At 40.0% G+C, this 25400-nt stretch overlaps 2 protein-coding genes across 2 annotated transcripts in view; one reads left to right on the top strand and one right to left on the bottom strand.

Moving 5' to 3' along the window:
- The window catches only part of LOC139421790 (NLR family CARD domain-containing protein 3-like), a 28220-nt gene extending 14728 nt beyond the window's left edge, over positions 1-13492 (top strand). Inside the window, 10 exon segments of the mRNA XM_071172910.1 lie at positions 2230-2346; positions 2640-2668; positions 2671-2717; positions 2847-3075; positions 3445-5242; positions 5528-5701; positions 9461-9634; positions 12143-12316; positions 12502-12548; positions 12966-13492. Coding sequence (XP_071029011.1) covers positions 2230-2346; positions 2640-2668; positions 2671-2717; positions 2847-3075; positions 3445-5242; positions 5528-5701; positions 9461-9634; positions 12143-12316; positions 12502-12548; positions 12966-13492 — 3316 coding nt within the window.
- Positions 1-25400, bottom strand: part of LOC139422614 (NACHT, LRR and PYD domains-containing protein 12-like) — a 136331-nt gene that overhangs the window by 76186 nt on the left and 34745 nt on the right. The window lies entirely within an intron of this gene.

Below are 25400 nucleotides of genomic sequence, written 5' to 3'. Positions count from 1 at the left end.
GACAGGTGGTAGATTACTCAGCTGTTCTAGTGGTCTGAGACAGGTGGTAGATTACTCAGCTGTTCTAGTGGTCTACGGCAGGTGTTAGATCAATCAGCTGTTCTAGTGGTCTGAGGCAGGTGTTAGATTACTCAGCTGTTCTAGTGGTCTGAGGCAGGTGTTAGATTACTCAGCTGTTCTAGTGGTCTGAGACAGGTGGTAGATTACTCAGCTGTTCTAGTGGTCTGAGACAGGTGTTAGATTACTCAGCTGTTCTAGTGGTCTGAGACAGGTGTTAGATTACTCAGCTGTTCTAGTGGTCTGAGGCAGGTGGTAGATTACTCAGCTGTTATAGTGGTCTGAGGCAGGAGGTGGTAGATTACTCAGCTGTTCTAGTGGTCTGAGGCAGGTGTTAGATTACTCAGCTGTTCTAGTGGTCTGAGGCAGGTGTTAGATCAATCAGCTGTTCTAGTGGTCTGAGGCAGGTGTTAGATTACTCAGCTGTTCTAGTGGTCTGAGGCAGGTGTTAGATCAATCAGCTGTTCTAGTGGTGTGAGGCAGGTGTTAGATTACTCAGCTGTTCTAGTGGTCTGAGACAGGTGGTAGATTACTCAGCTGTTCTAGTTGTCTGAGGCAGGTGTTAGATTACTCAGCTGTTCTAGTGGTCTGAGGCAGATGTTAGATTACTCAGCTGTTCTAGTGGTCTGAGACAGGTGTTAGATTACTCAGCTGTTCTAGTGGTCTGAGACAGGTGGTAGATTACTCAGCTGTTCTAGTGGTCTGAGACAGGTGTTAGATTACTCAGCTGTTCTAGTGGTCTGAGGCAGGTGTTAGATTACTCAGCTGTTCTAGTGGTCTGAGACAGGTGTTAGATTACTCAGCTGTTCTAGTGGTCTACGGCAGGTGTTAGATCAATCAGCTGTTCTAGTGGTCTGAGGCAGGTGTTAGATTACTCAGCTGTTCTAGTGGTCTGAGACAGGTGTTAGATTACTCAGCTGTTCTAGTGGTCTGAGGTGTTAGATTACTCAGCTGTTCTAGTGGTCTGAGACAGGTGGTAGATTACTCAGCTGTTCTAGTGGTCTGAGACAGGTGTTAGATTACTCAGCTGTTCTAGTGGTCTGAGACAGGTGGTAGATTACTCAGCTGTTCTAGTGGTCTGAGACAGGTGTTAGATTACTCAGCTGTTCTAGTGGTCTGAGACAGGTGTTAGATTACTCAGCTGTTCTAGTGGTCTGAGGTGTTAGATTACTCAGCTGTTCTAGTGGTCTGAGACAGGTGGTAGATTACTCAGCTGTTCTAGTGGTCTGAGACAGGTGTTAGATTACTCAGCTGTTCTAGTGGTCTGAGACAGGTGTTAGATTACTCAGCTGTTCTAGTGGTCTGAGACAGGTGTTAGATTACTCAGCTGTTCTAGTCGTCTGAGACAGGTGTTAGATTACTCAGCTGTTCTAGTGGTCTGAGACAGGTGTTAGATTACTCAGCTGTTCTAGTGGTCTGAGACAGGTGTTAGATTACTCAGCTGTTCTAGTGGTCTGAGGCAGGTGTTAGATTACTCAGCTGTTCTAGTGGTCTGAGGCAGGTGTTAGATTACTCAGCTGTTCTAGTGGTCTGAGGCAGGTGTTAGATTACTCAGCTGTTCTAGTGGTCTGAGGCAGGTGTTAGATCAATCAGCTGTTCTAGTGGTCTGAGGCAGGTGTTAGATCAATCAGATGTTCTAGTGGTCTGAGACAGGTGTTAGATTACTCAGCTGTTCTAGTGGTCTGAGACAGGTGTTAGATCAATCAGCTGTTCTAGTCGTCTGAGACAGGTGTTAGATTACTCAGCTGTTCTAGTGGTCTGAGGCAGGTGTTAGATCAATCAGCTGTTCTAGTGGTCTGAGACAGGTGTTAGATTACTCAGCTGTTCTAGTGGTCTGAGACAGGTGTTAGATCAATCAGCTGTTCTAGTCGTCTGAGACAGGTGTTAGATTACTCAGCTGTTCTAGTGGTCTGAGACAGGTGTTAGATTATGAGCGTTTTCGACGTTAATAGCAACGTTATTTTTTAAAGCAGCTCAGAAATTTAACGATGCTCCTGATTCTAATGATGATCTTGGCCTTTAGATGCTTTTGGGAAACTGGACCCTGGATAAAAACATCTGCGAAATGAATAAAACGTCAAATGTAAATGTTTTACATCCCTGCTGAAACCATCAAGTGATATATTTAAACTGTCTGTGAGAGACACAATGTTTGTCTCTGTTGTGTTGAAGCCCAATCAAGCAGGAGAGACCAGCCTCCCCTGTACCCAGCTGTGTGTCCATGAAGAGTGACTGGTCTATGGGTCGTCCTATATCCTTTAGAGAGGGAGACTTTTCTACTGAACAAAGGTAAGAAGAACTCATGGGTCCTGGTCAGTGAGTTAAACAACACTGTCTCTAGTCATTTCTCCTCTCCCATTTTCCCATTTATTGTTGTTGTTTTCATAATCCATAGGCTCATCCTTTTGTCCATTTTCATAGTCCTAAAACAATATTAAACAAACACAACATTCCCTCCCTGTGTGTGTGTGTGTGTGTGTGTGTGTGTGTGTGTGTGTGTGTGTGTGTGTGTGTGTGTGTGTGTGTGTGTGTGTGTGTGTACTCCCTGGATGAGGAGATGTAATCTCATGTTTTGTCCACAGAAACCAACAGGAGAGATCAGAGTCAGAGATTCTCAGTCTTCCCAGAGTCATCAAACAGACCTGGCCTCCATATTCAGTGTATGTGGTCCTGTTATGTACATTTGTTTTTGTTTACCTCAAGTAAAGTTGATCTGTAAATCATTCATTAATGTGTTAATGAGAAAGCATTTAGTCTCTTGCTTAACTTATTTACTTGATTTATTTCAGTTGCTTGAAGAGAAAATTCTGACATTTGTGAAGAACGAGCTGAAGATGTTCAAGAGGATTCTTAGTCCAGAACTCACAGAAGGCTTTGAGAGTCAGAAGCAGGATAATGAAGTGGTGGATGCTGAAGATGAGAAGCAGGAGAGCAGTGCCAGAGAGGGGGCTCTGAAGATCACACTGCACATCCTGAGGAAAATGAACCAGAAGGAGCTTGCTGACACACTGGAGAAATGTAAGAGCTGTCTGCCTCATGTTGAATGCTGTTTCTTAACATTTAAAATATGTAGCTAAAGTACAGCTAAAGTAGCTGTGTAACTCAATGATTTTGTAGCAGCCTTAACACTACACTTAGTGACCTCATCAAGTAGCAGCAGGTATGTGTTGTGGTCATTAATTAATTTAGAGAGAGAGAGACAACATTAATAATACCATCAATAATACCAATAATAATATAATCAGTCACACCAGTCTGTAGTGCATTATGAAAACATTTACACATTTATAGTCAGTTAAGATAATACATTATTATAATGTAAAACTTTATAACAGTCCTAGAATACTGTAGATATTGAAATATTAATATCCTCTGTGTTATTTCTAGATTCAGATGAACTCGCTGTGATTTGCCAACGTGAACTCAAATCTAATCTAAAGAAGAAGTTTCAATGTGTATTTGAGGGGATCGCTAAACAAGGAAACCCAACACTTCTCAATAAGATCTACACAGAGCTCTACATCACAGAGGGTGGAACAGGAGAGGTCAATAATGAACATGAGCTGAAACAGATTGAGACAACAACCAGGAAACAAGCAAGACCAGAGACTGCAATCAAATGTAACGACATCTTCACACCCTTAACTGGAGCAGACAAACGTATCAGAACTGTGCTGACAAAGGGAGTCGCTGGCATTGGAAAAACAGTCTCTGTGCAGAAGTTCATTCTGGACTGGGCTGAAGGAAAAGCAAATCAGGATGTCCAATTTGTATTTTCATTCCCTTTTCGGGAGCTAAATTTGATGAAAGGTGAAAATCTCACTTTCATTGAACTTCTCAATCACTTCTCAATGGAAACCAAACAATCAAGAATCTCCAATTACAAGAAATACAAAGTTCTGTTCATCTTTGATGGTCTGGATGAGTGCCGACTGCCCCTAGACTTCCAGAAGAACAAGATCTGTTGTGACGTCACAGAGTCAACCTCAGTGGATGTTCTGCTGACAAATCTCATCAAGCGAAATCTGCTTCCCTCTGCTCTCCTCTGGATAACTACCCGACCTGCAGCAGCCAATAAGATCCCTTCAGGGTGTGTTGACCAGGTGACAGAGGTACGAGGGTTCAATGACCCACAGAAGGAGGAGTACTTCAAGAAGAGATTCAGTGATGAGGACCTGGCCAGCAGAATCATCTCACACATAAAGACATCAAGGAGCCTCCACATCATGTGCCACATTCCAGTCTTCTGTTGGATTTCTGCAACAGTCCTTGAACACATGCTGAAACATAAGAGTGAAGAGATGCCCAAGACTCTGACTGAGATGTACACACACCTTGTGGAGTTTCATACCAAACAGAAGAATGAAAAGTATCTTGGGAAAGAAGAGACAGGTCCACACTGGAATAAAGAGAGCATTCTGTCACTGGGAAAACTGGCTTTTCAACAGCTTGTGAAGGGCAATCAGATTTTCTATGAAGGAGACCTGAAAGAGGCTGTCATTGATGTCAGTGAAGCCTCAGTGTACTCAGGATTGTGCACACAGCTCTTTAAAGAGGAATGTGTGCTGTACCAGGACACGGTGTACTGCTTTGTTCATCTGAGCATTCAGGAGTTTCTGGCTGCTGTATATGTGTTCCTCTCATTCATCAACAACAATGAGAATCTAATGGCCGAACCGCAATCAACGCCCAGGAACCTTTCTGCGCTGTTCAGAGACAAGGCTAAAGATACTGTCTACAAGAGTGCTGTGGATAAAGCCTTACAAAGTGAGACGGGAAATCTGGACCTTTTCCTCCGCTTCCTTCTGGGCCTCTCACTGGAGTCCAATCAGAAACACTTACGAGGTCTACTGACAAAGACAGGAAACAGCTCACAGACCCATGAAGAAACAGTCAAGTACATCAAGAAGAAGATCAGGGAGAATCCCTCTCCAGAGAGGAGCATCAATCTGTTCCACTGTCTGAATGAACTGAATGACCATTCTCTAGTGGAGGAGATCCAAAGTTACCTGAGCTCAGGAAGTCTCTCAGAACACAACCTGTCACCTGCACAGTGGTCAGCTCTGGTCTTTGTGTTGCTGACTTCAGAAAAGGAGCTGGATGTGTTTGACCTGAAGAAATACTCCAGATCAGAGGAAGGTCTTCTGAGGCTGCTGCCAGTGGTCAAAGCCTCCAGAGCTGTTCTGTGAGTAAATAAAAATGACACATCAGAACTAATCATCAGGAAGCATTATCCAGTTTAGAGGAAATTATGTATTATAATATGTATATAATATTATATTGAAAAACATATTGAATAAATGCATTGATTTTCACATTAGTATAACAATATGACCACACAGTTCTAGGAGATGGAAGATGGATCTATATGTTGTTTTGGATAATTAACCAAATGCATCTGCCATTGTCCTTCTACACTACTCATTAAATGAACAGTGTGTTTGTGAAGTCATGATGATCTCTTTGTCAGGCTGTCAGGCTGTGGAGTCACAGAGGAAGGCTGTGCTTCTCTGGTCTCAGCTCTGAGTTCAAACCCCTCACACCTGAGAGAGCTGGATCTGAGTAACAATGACCTGAAGGATTCAGGAGTGAAGCTGCTCTCTGCTGGACTGGGGAATCCCCACTGTAAACTGGAGACTCTGAGGTCAGTATCCCTGTAGTTGGTCAACAAGTGATAACTGTTCACCAGATCCACATGTGTTTACCAGGCACACATAGTCCACATCATATGTGTTTGGACAGTGAAGCTTACAGTTTTACATTTGGTGCTCTGCTCCAGCATTTTGGATTTGAGATATAATGTTTCATATTCACTCGAGGGTTGCTTTAGCTTCAACCTCCACCCCAGTCTCAAATCTCTGGAAGACTGAAACAGGTTTCCCTCAAGAATGTCTCTGTATTTAGCGCCATCCATCATTCCTTCAATTCTGACCCGTTTCCCAGTCCCTGCCGATGAAAAACAAACCCACAGCATGATGCTGCCACCACGCTTCACTGTGGGGATGGGGTTCTCGGGGTGATGAGAGGTGTTGGGTTTGCGCCAGACATAGCGTTTTCCTTGATGGCCAAAAAGCTCAATTTTTGTCTCATCTGACCAGAGTACCTTCTTCCATATGTTTAGGGAGTCTCCCACATGCCTTTTGGCAAACACCAAATGTGTTTGCTTATTTTTTTCTTCAAGCAATGGCTTTTTTCTGGCCACTCTTCCGTAAAGCCCAGCTCTGTGGAGTATACAGCTTAAAGTGGTCCTATGGACAGATACTCTAATCTCCGCTGTGGAGCTTTGCAGCTCCTTCAGGGTTATCGTTGGTCTCTTTGTTGCCTCTCTGATTAATGCCCTCCTTGCCTGGTCCATGAGTTTTGGTGGGCGGCCCTCTCTTGGGAGGTTTGTTGTGGTGCCATATTCTTTCCATTTTTTTAATAATGGATTTAATGGTGCTCCGTGGGATTTTCAATGTTTCAGATGTTTTTTTATAACCCAACCCTGATCTGTACTTCTCCAAAACTTTGTCCCTGACCTGTTTGGAGAGCTCCTTGGTCTTCATGGTGCCACTTGACAGGTGGTGTCCCTTGCTTTGTGGTGTTGTAGACTCTGGGGCCTTTCAGAACAGGTGTATATATAGTGAGATCATGTGACAGATCATGTGACACTTAGATTGCACACAGGTGGACTTTATTTAACTAATTATGTGACTTCTGAAGGTGATTTGTTGCACCAGATCTTATTTAGGGGCTTCATAGCAAAGGTGATTTGTTGCACCAGATCTTATTTAGGGGCTTCATAGTAAAGGTGATTTGTTGCACCAGATCTTATTTAGGGGCTTCATAGTAAAGGGGCACCACTTTTCTGTTTTAAAAATTATCTTGACCAATTTTCATAGTGTTCAGTGCTTTTGTTATCAAAATCGTCATGAACACTTACCACTTGCCAATGTTAACCATGTGTTGTGGAAATACGGTTTAGTTAATGTTGTTCAACTGGAACATAGTCGATCACTGGGCGGCAGCGTAGCCTAGTGGTTAGAGCATTGGACTAGTAACCGGAAGGTTGCGAGTTCAAACCCCCGAGCTGACAAGGTCGTCGTTCTGTCGTTCTGCCCCTGAACAGGCAGTTAACCCACTGTTCCCAGGCCGTCATTGAAAATAAGAATGTGTTCTTAACTGTCTTGCCTGGTTAACCTTTCTGATCTCCCCATCCGGGATCGTGAATACAGACCATAACGCAACGTTAACTATTCATGAAAATCGCAAATGATATGCCATCTCTCTTAGCCTTTTGTAAACAACACTGTCATCTCAGATTTTCAAAATATGCTTCTCAACCATTGGAAAACAATTTGTGTAAAAGTAGCTAGCTAGCGTAGCATTTAGCATTAGCGTTAGCATCCAGCACGCAACATTTCAACAAAAACATAAAAGCCTTCAAATAAAATAATTTACCTTTGAAGAACTTCGGATGTTTTCTCAGTTAGATAGCAAATGCTCAGTTTTTCCAAAAAGATTCTTTGTGTATTAGAAATAGCTCCGTTTTGTACATCACATTTGGCTACCAAAAAAAACAGAAAATTCAGTCCTCAAAACGCGAACTTTTTTCCAAATTAACTCCATAATATCGACTGAAAACATGGCAAACGTTGTTTAGAATCAATCTTCAAGGTGTTTTTCACATATCTCTTCGATGATATATCGTTCGTGAAAGCATGGTTTCTCCTCTCAATCAAATGGAAAAATACTTGCACCTGGCTTTGCGCACCAATTTCGACGCAGGACACCAGGCGGACACTTGGAAAATGTAGTCTCTTATGGTCAATCTTCCAATGATATGCCTACAAATACGTCACAATGCTGCCGACATCTTGGGGAAACGGCAGAAGGTCTAAGCTTATTCCTGTCGCATTCACAGCCATATAAGGAGACATTAGAAAACAGAGCTTCAGAAATTCTGCTCATTTCCTGTTTGACGTTTCATCTTGGTTTCGCCTGTAGAATGAGTTCTGGGGCACTTACAGACAAAATCTTTGCAGATTCTGAAACTTCAGAGTGTTTTCTTTCCAAAACTGTCAGAGTATGCATAGTCGAGCATCTTTTCGTGACAAAATATCGCGCTTAAAACGGGAACGTTTTTTATCCAAAAATGAAATAGCGCCCCTAGAGATGCAACAGGTTTTAAATAAAAGGTAAAATTTAAAAAACATTTAAAATAAAAACTCAACCAGCTGGTCAGTAATCACCCCTGACGGTGATCACTGAGAACTCAACCAGCTGATCAGTAATCACCCCTGGAGGTGATCACTGAGAACTCAACCAGCTGGTCAGTAATCACCCCTGGAGGTGATCACTGAGAACTCAACCAGCTGGTTTACTGCATTAATGGAGCTGGTCAGTAATCACCTCTGGGACATTTCATTATTTTGTTCTTTTATTTGTCTTTAAAGAAAAGTGGGATATTGTTAAGTTCATGTTTTAAGCCTCCCTATATTTCTGTTATTACGGGGATATCACTCTGTTATTAGTGCGCCTGGGAGCGTCAGTGTTGATGGACCTGGCCTGAGTGTCATGGTAACCATGTGTTGTGGTAATACGGTTTAGTAAACGTTGTTCAACTGGAACACAGTCGTTGTGTCATTTTGAGGGAACACTGTTTACTCAATACAATCTACATCTGATACCTCACTGTCTAAATAGATATGGTGTGGACTGTATAGTCAATACAATCTAAATCTGATACCTAACTGTCTAAATAGATATGGTGTGGACTGTATACTCAATACAATCTAAATCTGATACCTAACTGTCAAAATAGATATGGTGTGGACTGTATACTCAATACAATCTAAATCTGATACCTAACTGTCTAAATAGATATGGTGTGGACTGTATACTCAATACAATCTAAATCTGATACCTCACTGTCTAAATAGATATGGTGTGGACTGTATACTCAATACAATCTAAATCTGATACCTCACTGTCTAAATAGATATGGTGTGGACTGTATACTCAATACAATCTAAATCTGATACCTCACTGTCAAAATAGATATGGTGTGGACTGTATACTCAATACAATCTAAATCTGATACCTCACTGTCTAAATAGATATGGTGTGGACTGTTTACTCAATACAATCTAAATCTGAAACCTCACTGTCTGTCTTTTGACTGATACTGCTTTTTAAACTGGTCTGGTGAGTCTACTCAAATATTTGTACAATAAATGTTTCTATCTACCAGCAATAATTTGATAATTTGTCATTTCTAATAATTATACATTCATTGATTTATGAATAGATACGGCAGGTTTCAGGACACTGATATATCTGATAATGTTGAAAAAATATACTGCCACAATTTTCACCACCAAAGAATAGCAGTGTGATTTTAATATGATTTGATTCTTTGCAGGCTGTCAGGCTGTCTTGTCACAGAGGAAGGCTGTGCTTCTCTGGTCTCAGCTCTGAGGTCAAACCCCTCACACCTGAGAGAGCTGGATCTCAGTAACAATGGCCTGAAGGATTCAGGAGTGAAGCTGCTCTCTGCTGGACTGGGGAATCCCCACTGTAAACTGGAGACACTGAGGTCAGTATAGTAGTTGGTCAACAAGTGAAAACTGTTCACCAGAGCCACATGTGTTTACCAGGCACACATAGTCCACACTATGTAATGGTGAGAGTGTACCATGTTTTGTTGTAGTCTCTGTTATTGGTAATGGTGAGAGGTTAGCATGTTTTGTTGTAGTCTCTGTTACTGGTAATGGTTAGAGGTTAACATGTTTTGTTGTATCCTCTGTTATTGGTAATGGTGAGACGTTAGCATGTTTTGTTGTAGTCTCTGTTATTGGTAATGGTGAGAGGATAGCATGTTTTGTTGTAGCCTCTGTTATTGGTAATGGTGAGAGGTTAGCATGTTTTGTTGTAGCCTCTGTTATTGGTAATGCTGAGAGGTTAGCATGTTTTGTTGTAGCCTCTGTTATTGGTAATGGTGAGAGGTTAGCATGTTTTGTTGTAGCCTCTGTTATTGGTAATGGTGAGAGTTTAGCATGTTTTGTTATAGCCTCTGTTATTGGTAATGGTGAGAGGTTAGCATGTTTTGTTGTATCCTCTGTTATTGGTAATGGTGAGAGGTTAGCATGTTTTGTTGTAGCCTCTGTAACTCTCTCACACATTATTATTCATGATTAATTCATGATCTTTCTCAATCATGGCAGTCACAGGCTTGATGTCATCATTGTGTTCAAGAATATGGGACTTGAATTTGACTACTTTAATACACTACTTATGACTTCTTCAAATCAGGGACTAGATACATAAAGTGCTTTTATTATTCTAAATATTGAAACATATGTATTAAAATATCCTCAAATTAAAGGTGACATTGTATACTGTCACCTCCAGCTGGAAAAACATCCCAAGATGGCATAGCAGTCAGAAAAAAAGAAAAAAGTATTATTTACCTCAAATCTGAAATCCACAATAGAAGCTAGCCAGAAGCTAGCCAGTTTACTGGCTAACGTTAGTATTCAGCTAACCATGGTGTGTGGTCTTCAGCTTTCCTTTAGCTCGAAAATCTATCGCCAGTTTTGTACAACGCGTCTCAGACCAGAACATACCGGACCTATTTTTCTCTCCATATCCCCGGATTTCAAGCTCTGGACATTTACACCTGGATCTCGCAGCTAGCTAGCTGCTATCCGTGTGACTATTGGCTTACGTCGATCCCGGAGCAAACATCAATTATTCCGAGGCTAGCCAGCTGAAGAGTTCCATCAGCCACTCCTGGGCTACAATCACCTATCCGGACCCATTTTACTGCCAACGCGGAGCCCCACCGGGCCTTCACAACTGGACTACCGACGTTATCTGCCCGAAGGAGTTATCCAACTGGCCCCATCCGTCGCAACGTTACCTGAACGCCCATCTGCGGTCCGCTAATCGTTAGCTGTCTTATCGGCTGCTATCTGAATAAGTCTATCGGACCATTTTTCTTGGGTCACTATAACTACATCTATTTTGCCAATTGGATTGATCCCCTCTACCACACGGAACCCCACTAATCCTACCGACAGAAACGTACGAGGTGGCTAAAAACAGACCTCTATCCTATGCTAGCTTGCTACCGATGGCTCAGCTAGCTGTCTGAATCGCCGTGACCCCAACCAACCTCACTACTCACTGGACCCTTTTGATCACTCGACTAAGCATGCCTCTCCTTAATGTCAATATGCCTTGTTCTGTTCTGGTTAGTGTTTATTGGCTTATTTCACTGCAGAGCCTCTAGCCCTGCTCATTATACCTTATCCAACCTTTCAGTTCCAAATGTATTTATTTATTCATTTTGCTCCTTTGCACCCCATTATTTCTATCTCTACTTTGCACATTCTTCCATTGCAAATCTACCATTCCAGTGTTTTACTTGCTATATTGTATTTACTTTGCCACCACTCATTTGCTCACATCGAATATAGACTTGTTTATACTGTATTATTGACTGTATGTTTGTTTTATTCCATGTGTAACTCTGTGTTGTTGCATGTGTCGAACTGCTTGGCTTTATCTTGGCCAGGTCACAATTGTAAATGAGAACTTGTTCTTGGTTTAAATAAAGGTAAAAAAAAAATAAAAATAAAAAATACATTTGAAAGATTTGATCTCAAATCCAAAATGTTGGAGTATAGAGACACATTTAAAATGTTAGCATCACTGTCAAAATAGATATGGTGTGGACTGTATACTCAATACAATATAAATCTGATACCTCACTGTCTAAATAGATATGGTGAGGACTGTATACTCAATACAATCTAAATCTGATACCTCACTGTCTAAATAGATATGGTGTGGACTGTATACTCAATACAATCTAAATCTGATTCCTCACTGTCTGTCTTCTGACTGATACTGCTTTTTAAACTGGTCTGGTCAGTCTACTCAAATATTTGTACTATACATTTTTCTCTCTACAAACAATACTTTGATAATTTGTAATTTTCTAATAATGATACATTAATTTACGAATAGATATATACTGCCACTATTTTCACCACCAAAGAATATCAGTGTGATTTTAATATGATTTGACTCTTTGCAGGTTGTCAGGCTGTCTAGTCACAGAGGAAGGCTGTGCTTCTCTGGTCTCAGCTCTGAGGTCAAACCCCTCACACCTGAGAGAGCTGGACCTGAGCTACAATCACCCAGGAGACTCAGGAGTCAGACTGCTGTCTGCTGGACTGGAGGATCCACACTGCAGACTGGAGAAACTCAAGTATGTAGAGGGTTTATGTCAATGTTCATATCAGACATGTTTGACTTATCAGGCTAGTAAAAACAAACATTCTTACCACCACTTCGACAAAGTTATATGCTGTGTGTGTGTGTGAGTATGTATGTGTGTGTGAGAGTTCAGGTGTATCACTCAATGATTGTCGGTTCTTCTGCTTACCGCTACAGTGTGGAACATGGTGGAGAGAACACAATGAAACCTGGGCTTAGAAAATGTGAGTGTTGACTGCTGTGAAGAATATGACTAAGAATAAGTCTTAATTCAAGTTAAGTAAAAGTCAAAGACCACCATCATTACTGACTTGGTCATATTAAATATCAGCTGTAGTTCTACAGAAGCAGAAATCAGGGACACCAACGTTTACAAAGAGTTGCTTTGACAATGTGTGTGTGTGTGTGTGTGTGTGTGTGTGTGTGTGTGTGTGTGTGTGTGTGTGTGTAATTAATGTGAATAAGTGTGTTTTATATAACCATACAGTATAACATATGATCATTCAACAAGTCTCAAGTTACCTTAACTTCTCCTTTTGATACCTAGAAACATCTACATTAAATGAATTAGTGAAAAGTGAGTTAACATTCTAATGTGAATGATGATGATTTCTAATATTGTGTCTGGTTTCATCCATCAGATGTCTGTGATCTCACACTGGACCCAAACACAGTAAACAGACTCCTCTCTCTCTCTGAGGAGAACAGAAAGGTGACATGGAGGACAGAGGAGCATCCGTATCCTGATCACCCAGAGAGATTTGAGGACTGGGGACAGGTGCTGTGTAGAGAGGGTCTGACTGGGCGTTGTTACTGGGAGGTAGAGTGGAGTGGGGGAGGGGCTGTTATAGGAGTGACATATAAAGGAATCAACAGGAGAGGAGGGGGTTATGACTGTTGTCTTGGATACAATGACAAGTCCTGGAGTCTGACCTGCTCTGACAACAGTTACATTGCCTGGCACAATGATAATTCCTCTACCATAGACGTCCCCTCCTCCAGATCCCACAGAGTAGGAGTGTATCTGGACTGGCCAGCCGGCACTCTGTCCTTCTATAGAGCCTCCTCTGACACACTGACCCACCTGATCACATTCACCTCCACATTCACTGAGTCCCTCTATCCAGGGTTTCAACTTTATGTTGAAGGCTCCTCAGTGTCCCTGTAATAACCTGACACACAAACTTGACACACACTCACACCCACTTGACACACACACACGCACAATAGACACACACACACGCACACTAGACACACACACACGCACACTCAACGGACACACACACACTCAACGGACACACACACACGCTGGATACACACACACACTGGACACACACACTGGGAACACACACACACACACACAGTCACACACTGGACATACACAAACACACTGGACACACACACATACAAACTGTCCACACACACAGACACATACACACACTGGACACACACACTCACATTGGACACACACTCACACACACTGAAAAACACACACACACACACTGGACATGCACACATACAAACTGTTCACACACATACACACACTGGACACACACACTCACATTGGACACACACTCACACACACTGAAAAACACATACACACACACACACACACACACACACACACACACAGGACACACACACAGGACACATACACACTGCGCGTCTTCCTATAATTGTGAGGACCTTGACTCAGGACCTTCATGAAAAAATAACCATTCAGGGCACCAGTCTAGTGAGGACAAGTGGTTGATTGGCAGTTTCTGGATCACAGGTTCTAGAACAGCTTCTATCCCAGTTCTATCTGTCTGTTAAATCAGTTTCTGGACCACAGGTTCTAGAACAGCTTCTATCCCAGTTCTATCTGTCTGTTAAATCAGTTTCTGGACCACAGGTTCTAGAACAGCTTCTATCCCAGTTCTGTCTGCCTGTTAAATCAGTTTCTGGATCTCAGGTTCTAGAACAGCTTCTATCCCAGTTCTATCTGCCTGTTAAATCAGTTTCTGGACCACAGGTTCTTTAACAGCTTCTATCCCAGTTCTATCTACCTGTTAAATCAGTTTCTGGACCACAGGTTCTAGAACAGCTTCTATCCCAGTTCTATCTGCCTGTTAAATCAGTTTCTGGACCACAGGTTCTAGAACAGCTTCTATCCCAGTTCTATCTGCCTGTTAAATCAGTTTCTGGACCACAGGTTCTAGAACAGCTTCTATCCCAGTTCTATCTGCCTGTTAAATCAGTTTCTGGACCACAGGTTCTAGAACAGCTTCTATCCCAGTTCTATCTGTCTGTTAAATCACTTTCTGGACCACAGGTTCTAGAACAGCTTCTATCCCAGTTCTATCTGCCTGTTAAATCATCAACCTAAACTGTTTTCATCAGACTATTAGAACATGACTGAACCTTTTGGTTCCTCTTCTGATTTTTTACCACTTTGCATTTTGTATGATACATTTTACTGTTTGTGTTTGTACCAATGGAGGTTGGTGGGACCTTAATTGGGGAGGACAGGCTTGTAATGGCTGGAGGGGAATAAGTGGAATGGTATCAAACACGTGGTTTCCATGTGCTCCATTTCATTCACTCTGTTCCAGACATTATTATGAGCCGTCCTCCCCTCACCAGCCTCCTCTGGTATGTACTGTCCTACATGTGAGAGAGATCCAACAAGGAATTACAATGTATGTATTACTTTTAATACCTGCAAATGGCAAATAAACTACTAGAACTCCTTATGAATGTCTGCAGCCGACTAGACTGTTGGCGTCTGACAAGAGGTGAAAATATTACAGGAATATTCTGCAAATGTTGATGAAGACGTCACTCAATCCCCCCCAAAACAACATGCAGTCTTTCCACAAGACTCCCATGAAGTTATAGTGTGACGTTATGAGTTGACGCTAAAGTAACATTCTCAGAACATACTGCACTTGTTTTATACTGTTTTAGATGGATCCTCTGTTTATCATCTTGTTTAATACTGTTTTAGATGGATCCTCTGTTTATCATCTTGTTTTATACTGTTTTAGATGGATCCTCTGTTTATCATCTTGTTTTATACTGTTTTAGATGGATCCTCTGTTTATCATCTTGTTTTATACTGTTTTAGATGGATCCTCTGTTTATCATCTTGTTTTATACTGTTTTAGATGGATCCTCTGTTTATCATCTTGTTTTATACTGTTTTAGATGGATCCTCTGTTTATCATCTTGTTTTATACTGTTTTAGATGGATCCTCTGTTTATCATCTTGTTTTATACTGTTTTAGATGGATCCTCTGTTTATCATCTTGTTTTATACTGTTTTAGATGGATCCTCTGTTTATCATCTTGTTTTATACTGTTTTAGATGGATCCTCTGTTTATCATCTTGTTTTATACTGTTGTAGATGGATCCTCTGTTTATCATCTTGTTTTATACTGTTTTAGATGGATCCTCTGTTTATCATCTTGTTTTATACTGTTTTAGATGGATCCTCTGTTTATCATCTTGTTTTATACTGTTTTAGATGGATCCTCTGTTTATCATCTTGTTTTATACTGTTTTAGATGGATCCTCTGTTTATCATCTTGTTTTATACTGTTTTAGATGGATCCTCTGTTTATCATCTTGTTTTATACTGTTTTAGATGGATCCTCTGTTTATCATCTTGTTTTATACTGTTTTAGATGGATCCTCTGTTTATCATCTTGTTTTATACTGTTTTAGATGGATCCTCTGTTTATCATCTTGTTTTATACTGTTTTAGATGGATCCTCTGTTTAAACATTTAAACTCTTACAATAACACTGTTAAAATACCAATGTGATCATTTGTTGTACTTCTTTTATGTTGAATAACAAATTGTACTATTATATATGGACATACGCTCTGTAGTTAAACAAGTATACAAGGATATATTGTACTTATATACATACTTGAAACAAGAAAAATCATGTTAATTGTGAAAACAGTTTAGTTATAGATGTTATTGATTTCACATTGCCAGTCGCAGGTTGATGTTTGTCATGAATCTTGACCTGGAAGTAGAACTGCGAGATTTCCGCTAGATATGCCAGCTGCAAAGTCAAAATTGGCTATATCGTAAACATCTGTGGAAAATAGAAAATAATTATATTTATTGGTCTTAATTTAAGGGAAGGATGAGCAGTGTGGTTGGGGTTGAGGTTTAAATCGGATTGTATTACTTTGTGCCTGTTCCACTTTGCTGAACTGCCTCATGACAATAATTGATGTGGGGGTTCTCTCATAACCCTCAGTCCCCAGGTGGGTAGATGGCAGGTTGAATAAAGAGAAGCTAGTGATGTGGGGGTACTCTCATAACCCTCAGTCCCCAGGTGGGTAGATGGCAGGTTGAATAAAGAGAAGCTAGTGATGTGGGGGTTCTCTCATAACCCTCAGTCCCCAGGTGGGTAGATGGCAGGTTGAATAAAGAGAAGCTAGTGATGTGGGGGTTCTCTCATAACCCTCGGTCCCCAGGTGGGTAGATGGCAGGTTGAATAAAGAGAAGCTAGTGATGTGTGGGTTCTCTCATAACCCTCAGTCCCCAGGTGGGTAGATGGCAGGTTGAATAAAGAGAAGCTAGTGATGTGGGGGTTCTCTCATAACCCTCAGTCCCCAGGTGGGTAGATGGCAGGTTGAATAAAGATAAGCTAGTGATGTGGGGGTTCTCTCATAACCCTCAGTCCCCAGGTGGGTAGATGGCAGGTTGAATAAAGAGAAGCTAGTGATGTGGGGGTTCCCTCATAACCCTCAGTCCCCAGGTGGGTAGATGGCAGGTTGAATAAAGAGAAGCTAGTGATGTGGGGGTTCTCTCATAACCCTCAGTCCCCAGGTGGGTAGATGGCAGGTTGTATAAAGAGAAGCTAGTGATGTGGGGGTTCTCTCATAACCCTCAGTCCCCAGGTTGGTAGATGGCAGGTTGTTAAGGGGATTTTTTTTAATCAATAATGACTAATTCTGTATACATTTCAATCAGGACTGACTAATCAGAATACTATTATGTTACTGTATATGTACTAATCAGAATACTATTATGTTACTGTATATATATGAATTTTCATTTTAATCCTAGTACTGAATATAATGTGTGTAAATATAATCAAGAATTAGAACAATAACTGTCTATACCATGGTAGAAATGAATGAACTTATAGCCAGACTGGCTAGAAGGCTTATCTACACAAGTTGGCCTTGGCTCGGTCATATATTATCTTAATAGGGGGAGACGATGTGAGAACCATATAGCCATTGTACTAGAGCGGAGATGACACGGGCTAGTACTAAAATTAATTACATCATTTTCAGTTTATAACCTGTGGTAAAATGTGTATTGGGCAGTACTCTCGTGAATAAACACTGCTGATTGACTTTTAAACTGGGCTCTGTCCATTTTATACAAATAGGAGTCATACAAATTCTTATGGATTGACAGAGTGTTTAATTTTAATTGGGTATTAAATCAGAGGAATTTAATTCCTGCAACAATTGGTCCTTCGAGCTTGATCTAAAATACCCGTCTCTGCCATCTGAAGGTCGTACGCCCAAAAATCGTGCACGAGCGGGTCTGGTCCCATTATTTAAGACCTGGCCTCTGAATTGAGGGTGAAAAGACCAGGCCGGTGTACACCCCAGACCGACAGGGACGGTGACTAGATCCAACAAACAATGCTTTACCCAGTCGGCGGCAAGGTCAGTAGCCTATATTCTCGATTCTGGGGGATTTGAGTTCTTTGATTGATGTTCTACATTTTTTGAATTCATCAATAATGGGAGCTTTGCTATTCCCACAGGGTTTTGAAGCCAGAGGGGTTATTAATCAATGATTAAACAAATAAATAGGGTTAGTGGAGAAAAGACAGATAAACAACGGGCAGAGGGGCTAAATACAGCTAGGATATGGTTAGCCGTGGCGAGGAAGGGAGCTGAGAACAAAGGAAGAGGAAGGGAGGCGTCCAAAATCTGACCCAGACAAAGACCCTGAATAGAAGCTGGTACTACTAAAATAGTCAGGAAGAGTTTAAATTAGGACTATTTCCTGGGAATTCTCGGAGCCGGAGTTTGCGACTTCAGACAATTGTAATAATATAATTATTGGCGGGGAAACTCAATCATTTAAATAGCAGGACACCAAGGTTCGTATCTCAGCTTTGAAACCGATAGACTAAAATAGATTTTTAGATTGTAATTAATCTATTTGTATGTTTTGCCTGAAAAATATGGTCGCTAGTGTTTGTATAAGATATGAACTGAACATTTAATATGTTGTTTAGGTTGACTTGAAAGAAGAATTAATTCAAAATAATGGCGAGACAATTTTGATGTTATACGCTATTTTGCCCAAAATTATCTGCTAGAATAATGTACTGAGATGGGAGTCATATTTAAATAAATGTATCATAGAAGAGAAAGTCACCTAAACCTGATTAATTTTAGGGAATAACGAAGAGATACGATACAGTTTTGTGCCACCAGGATGATATATGTTTTTGTGAATCGACTGACATACGATAAATTTAGCACAGAACATGGTACGTTTAAATGTTAGGGTATAGAAAGTTGAGAAGTTTGGTTGGTTTTACTTTGTCGATAGAATTTAAAGCAGAACTCTATCTGAATAGGGAATATATATTTTACAGAGGCAGGCTGATTTGAAGGTAAAACTGCGTCATTTTACGTTGACTACACAACAACATTCCTCAAATAATGACAGAGAAAATGGGTTGTGGCATTTAGAGGGAAAATGGGTGCATTATAGCTTTGAGTTACTTTTCAAAAGTGGCTTAAAGTTCAAAATGAGCTGAATATCGTCTGAAAAGATGCTAAAACTAGCAACAGAATTGTATTACAGTACAGTAATAGATGGAAGAAGAGAGGTGGAAATGTTTTAATACTGATCAGAATATGTCAGTACAGTAATAGATGGAAGAAGAGAGGTGGAAATGTTTTAATATTGATCACAATATGTCAGAACAGTAATAGATGGAAGAAGAGAGGTGGAAATGTTTTAATATTGATCACAATATGTCAGTACAGTAATAGATGGAAGAAGAGAGGTGGAAATGTTTTAATATTGATCACAATATGACAGTACAGTAATAGATGGAAGAAGAGAGGTGGAAATGTTTTATTATTGATCACAATATGACAGTACAGTAATAGATGGAAGAAGAGAGGTGGAAATGTTTTAATATTGATCACAATATGACAGTACAGTAATAGATGGAAGAAGAGAGGTGGAGATGTTTTATTATTGATCACAATATGACAGTACAGTAATAGATGGAAGAAGAGAGGTGGAAATGTTTTAATATTGATGACAATATGACAGTACAGTAATAGATGGAAGAAGAGAGGTGGAAATGTTTTAATATTGATCACAATATGACAGTACAGTAATAGATGGAAGAAGAGAGGTGGAAATGTTTTAATATTGATGACAATATGACAGTACAGTAATAGATGGAAGAAGAGAGGTGGAAATGTTTTAATATTGATGACAATATGACAGTACAGTAATAGATGGAAGAAGAGAGGTGGAAATGTTTTAATATTGATCACAATATGACAGTACAGTAATAGATGGAAGAAGAGAGGTGTAAATGTTTTAATATTGATCACAATATGACAGTACAGTAATAGATGGAAGAAGAGAGGTGGAAATGTTTTAATATTGATCACAATATGACAGTACAGTAATAGATGGAAGAAGAGAGGTGGAAATGTTTTAATATTGATCACAATATGACAGTACAGTAATAGATGGAAGAAGAGAGGTGGAAATGTTTTAATATTGATCACAATATGACAGTACAGCAATAGATGGAAGAAGAGAGGTGGAAATGTTTTAATATTGATCACAATATGACAGTACAGTAATAGATGGAAGAAGAGAGGTGGAAATGTTTTAATACTGATCAGAATATGACAGTACAGTAATAGATGGAAGAAGAGAGGTGGAAATGTTTTAATATTGATCACAATATGACAGTACAGTAATAGATGGAAGAAGAGAGGTGGAAATGTTTTAATATTGTTCACAATATGTATTAATATTGATTTAATATTGACACTAATCATTCTATGTTACACTTTTTGATCAGACACTAATCATTCTGTTGTTACTACTGTAAGATACTGAGAGAACAGGACACTAATCATTCATTATATGTTGTTACTACTGTAAGGTACTGAGAGAACAGGACACTAATCATTCTATGTTGTTACTACTGTAAGATATTAAGAGAACAGGGCCATGGGTGCATCTCAACAATCTAAAGTGGCCTCCTCTCCTTTTCTCCTCTCCTTTATCTGGACTCATCTGAGAACACAATAGAGGTCAAAGTAACATGGTGTCTTCCTCTCCTTATCTCCTCTCCTAATCTCCTCTCATCTAATAGAGGTCAAAGTAACATGGTGGCTGGACATTACTTTCACCTGGCCAGTTCTCTCATGTCAGAAGGGGGAAAGGAACATATGAATTCAAACATCACTGATGGGAGAGCTATTGCCTTGTGTGTGGTGATAAAGTATGTAGCTCAATAGCTCTGTTGAGACACATATTGCCACAGAGTCACCATGACGGTAGGCCCTTAATTAACTCCACCTTGGGAGCACCATTCACATAACCCCCACTGTGAGCCTATGGACACGAGTCACCATGACGGTAGGCCCTTAACTCCACCTTGGGAGCACCATTCACATAACCCCACCGTGAGCCTATGGACATGAGTCACCATGACGGTAGGCCCTTAACTCCACCTTGGGAGCACCATTCACATAACCCCACCGTGAGCCTATGGACATGAGTCACCATGACGGTAGGCCCTTAACTCCACCTTGGGAGCACCATTCACATAACCCCACCGTGAGCTATGGACATGCTGCACTATTAACTCAATGTTTTTACCTCTGTGTTATGGATTATCATCGTCTTCATCAGACAGGAAATACATCAGGGAAACAGGGTTCTGAGGCGTCTCCTTCAAGGGTCAGTCATTTTTATTTATTTTATTTTTACCTTCATTATTTTTACCTTCATTTAAGAACAAATTCTTATTTTCAATGACGGCCTAGGAACAGTGGATTAACTGCCTGTTCAGGGGCAGAACGACAGATTTGTACATCGTCAGCTCAGGGTTTTGAACTTGCAACCTTCCGGTTACTAGTCCAACGCTCTAACCACTAGGCTACCCTGCCGCCCCAGTAATGGCATGGCAAGAATAGTCTGCACAATTTCTTATATAACCCCGACTATAAACGTTATACAACCCACATTTAGAATGACAGTTTTCAGTGGTCCACTTTAAGTCTATCACTCAAATTCAAGACCCTCAACTTAGCACACACCTATACAGTTAGAATGTAAATTTACAAACGGGATCAAATATAGACAGTTTTTACCAGTATTAACTTTTTATCATTACAGCCCCAGTTTATCCCTGCCTTACACTGTCGAGAGTGGCATAGTAATGACAGATCGGTATCTCAATGTTAGTCTCAATTACTTTACATTTCGCAGTGTGCAGAACTCCACAACCCAAATAAACAGTTCCGGGCTAACCAGGCACTCCTCCTTCTGGCGCGTCTTGATGTTCTTTTTCAGATTTTCAGTTCGTCCTTCCAATGGCACATGTTCAAAGTGGATGGGCCTTGATAATGCCTCTCACCTGAGCTGCCAGTGTCCTTTACAGTCCATTATGTCTTGTCCATTGTTCCTCCCAGTACACCAGCAGCATGAAAGAAGTTGACAGAATCTCTCTCCATGCTCCACGTGGACTCATGTCACGCTCCAGAGAGGAAAGGCAGTTGATAGCTTCGACTGGATGCTGTGTACAGGTTGCTCGGACTCACGGTAGGATTGGTGAAGGACAAGGTTAGTAGTGAACGCCATTTCTTATACTGGTTAGGGGGGTTGAGGTCCACACCCTGTTTGGTCAAATGATCCCTTCCTTCGTCAAATGCATCTAGATACCATCTGTAGTCATCTTCGCCATAATCCCGGAAGAGGACAGACGAGAACAACACTTTAGTTCAGTTAACTTCTGATTCAGGAAATCCAGACAAGCATTGACTGTTTGACAAATTATTACTTTTACCAATTATTCTTAACTGAAGTCTGGACACTGACTGTAGGTCTCATGTAGTCTATTATAATAGTAACTGAAGTCTGGACACTGACTGTAGTCTATTATAATAGTAACTGAAGTCTGGACACTGACTGTAGACCTCATGTGGTCTATTATAATATTAACTGAAGTCTGGACACTGACTGTAGTCTATTATAATAGTAACTGAAGTCTGGACACTGACTGTAGGTCTCATGTAGTCTATTATAATATGAACTGAAGTCTGGACACTGACTGTAGGTCTCATGTAGTCTATTATAATATAAACTGAAGTCTGGACACTGACTGTAGTCTATTATAATATTAACTGAAGTCTGGACACTGACTGTAGGTCTATTATAATAGTAACTGAAGTCTGGACACTGACTGTAGTCTATTATAATAGTAACTGAAGTCTGGACACTGACTGTAGGTCTCATGTAGTCTATTATAATAGTACCTGAAGTCTGGACACTGACTGTAGTCTATTATAATATTAACTGAAGTCTGGACACTGACTGTAGTCTATTATAATATTAACTGAAGTCTGGACACTGACTGTAGGTCTATTATAATAGTAACTGAAGTCAGGACACTGACTGTAGGTCTATTATAATATTAACTGAAGTCTGGACACTGACTGTAGTCTATTATAATAGTAACTGAAGTCTGGACACTGACTGTAGGTCTATTATAATAGTAACTGAAGTCTGGACACTGACTGTAGGTCTCATGTAGTCTATTATAATATTAACTGAAGTCTGGACACTGACTGTAGGTCTATTATAATAGTGACTGAAGTCAGGACACTGACTGTAGGTCTATTATAATATTAACTGAAGTCTGGACACTGACTGTAGTCTATTATAATATTAACTGAAGTCTGGACACTGACTGTAGGTCTATTATAATAGTAACTGAAGTCAGGACACTGACTGTAGGTCTATTATAATATTAACTGAAGTCTGGACACTGACTGTAGTCTATTATAATATTAACTGAAGTCTGGACACTGACTGTAGTCTATTATAATAGTAACTGAAGTCTGGACACTGACTGTAGGTCTATTATAATAGTAACTGAAGTCTGGACACTGACTGTAGGTCTCATGTAGTCTATTATAATATTAACTGAAGTCTGGACACTGACTGTAGGTCTCATGTAGTCTATTATAATATTAACTGAAGTCTGGACACTGACTGTAGTCTATTATAATAGTAACTGAAGTCTGGACACTGACTGTAGTCTATTATAATAGTAACTGAAGTCTGGACACTGACTGTAGACCTCATGTAGTCTATTATAATATTAACTGAAGTCTGGACACTGACTGTAGTCTATTATAATAGTAACTGAAGTCTGGACACTGACTGTAGGTCTATTATAATAGTAACTGAAGTCTGGACACTGACTGTAGTCTATTATAATAGTAACTGAAGTCTGGACACTGACTGTAGTCTATTATAATAGTAACTGAAGTCTGGACACTGACTGTAGTCTATTATAATATTAACTGAAGTCTGGACACTGACTGTAGTCTATTATAATAGTAACTGAAGTCTGGACACTGACTGTAGGTCTATTATAATAGTAACTGAAGTCTGGACACTGACTGTAGGTCTCATGTAGTCTATTATAATATTAACTGAAGTCTGGACACTGACTGTAGGTCTCATGTAGTCTATTATAATATTAACTGAAGTCTGGACACTGACTGTAGTCTATTATAATAGTAACTGAAGTCTGGACACTGACTGTAGTCTATTATAATAGTAACTGAAGTCTGGACACTGACTGTAGACCTCATGTAGTCTATTATAATATTAACTGAAGTCTGGACACTGACTGTAGTCTATTATAATAGTAACTGAAGTCTGGACACTGACTGTAGGTCTATTATAATAGTAACTGAAGTCTGGACACTGACTGTAGTCTATTATAATAGTAACTGAAGTCTGGACACTGACTGTAGTCTATTATAATAGTAGCTGAAGTCTGGACACTGACTGTAGTCTATTATAATATTAACTGAAGTCTGGACACTGACTGTAGTCTATTATAATAGTAACTGAAGTCTGGACACTGACTGTAGGTCTCATGTAGTCTATTATAATAGTAACTGAAGTCTGGACACTGACTGTAGGTCTCATGTAGTCTATTATAATATGTGTAAATTAAAGGAGAGCCACACACTCTAGGAGCTCAGATACAATATGTTAATAACCTAATAACTAACGTTTAGACAGACAAGCTGTCTTCATCAGGGTGTAATGACAAACACTGAGGGTCACTAGTTTATATAGTGTCATAGGAAACACACAGGTGTCTGTAACCAAGGCCGGGTGCTGCCTGATATCATTGGTTCATTTACAGATATAAAAATATAAATGGATCCCGTACGATCATAGATACAATATGGCTACAGACCTACAAACATTTACAATGAATAACATACAATCATAGAGACAATATGGCTACAGACTTACAGACATTTATAATGAATAACATACAATCATAGAGACAATATGGCTACAGACCTACAAACATTTACAATGAATAACATACAATCATAGATACAATATGGCTACATAGACCTACAAACATTTACAATGAATAACATACAATCATAGAGACAATATGGCTACAGACTTACAGACATTTATAATGAATAACATACAATCATAGAGACAATATGGCTACAGACCTACAAACATTTACAATGAATAACATACGATCATAGAGACAATATGGCTACAGACTTACAGACATTTATAATGAATAACATACAATCATAGAGACAACATGGCTACAGACTTACACACATTTACAATGAATAACATACGATCATAGATACAATATGGCTAGATAGACCTACACACATTTACAATTAATCACATACGATCATAGATACAATGTGGCTAGATATGAATGAATGAACAGCAAAATCACAATAAGAGACTTCAGATCAA

The sequence above is a fragment of the Oncorhynchus clarkii genome, chromosome 12 (assembly GCF_045791955.1).
Source record: "Oncorhynchus clarkii lewisi isolate Uvic-CL-2024 chromosome 12, UVic_Ocla_1.0, whole genome shotgun sequence".
Lineage (NCBI taxonomy): Eukaryota > Metazoa > Chordata > Actinopteri > Salmoniformes > Salmonidae > Oncorhynchus > Oncorhynchus clarkii.
This window is presented reverse-complemented; position numbering and strand designations above follow the sequence as displayed.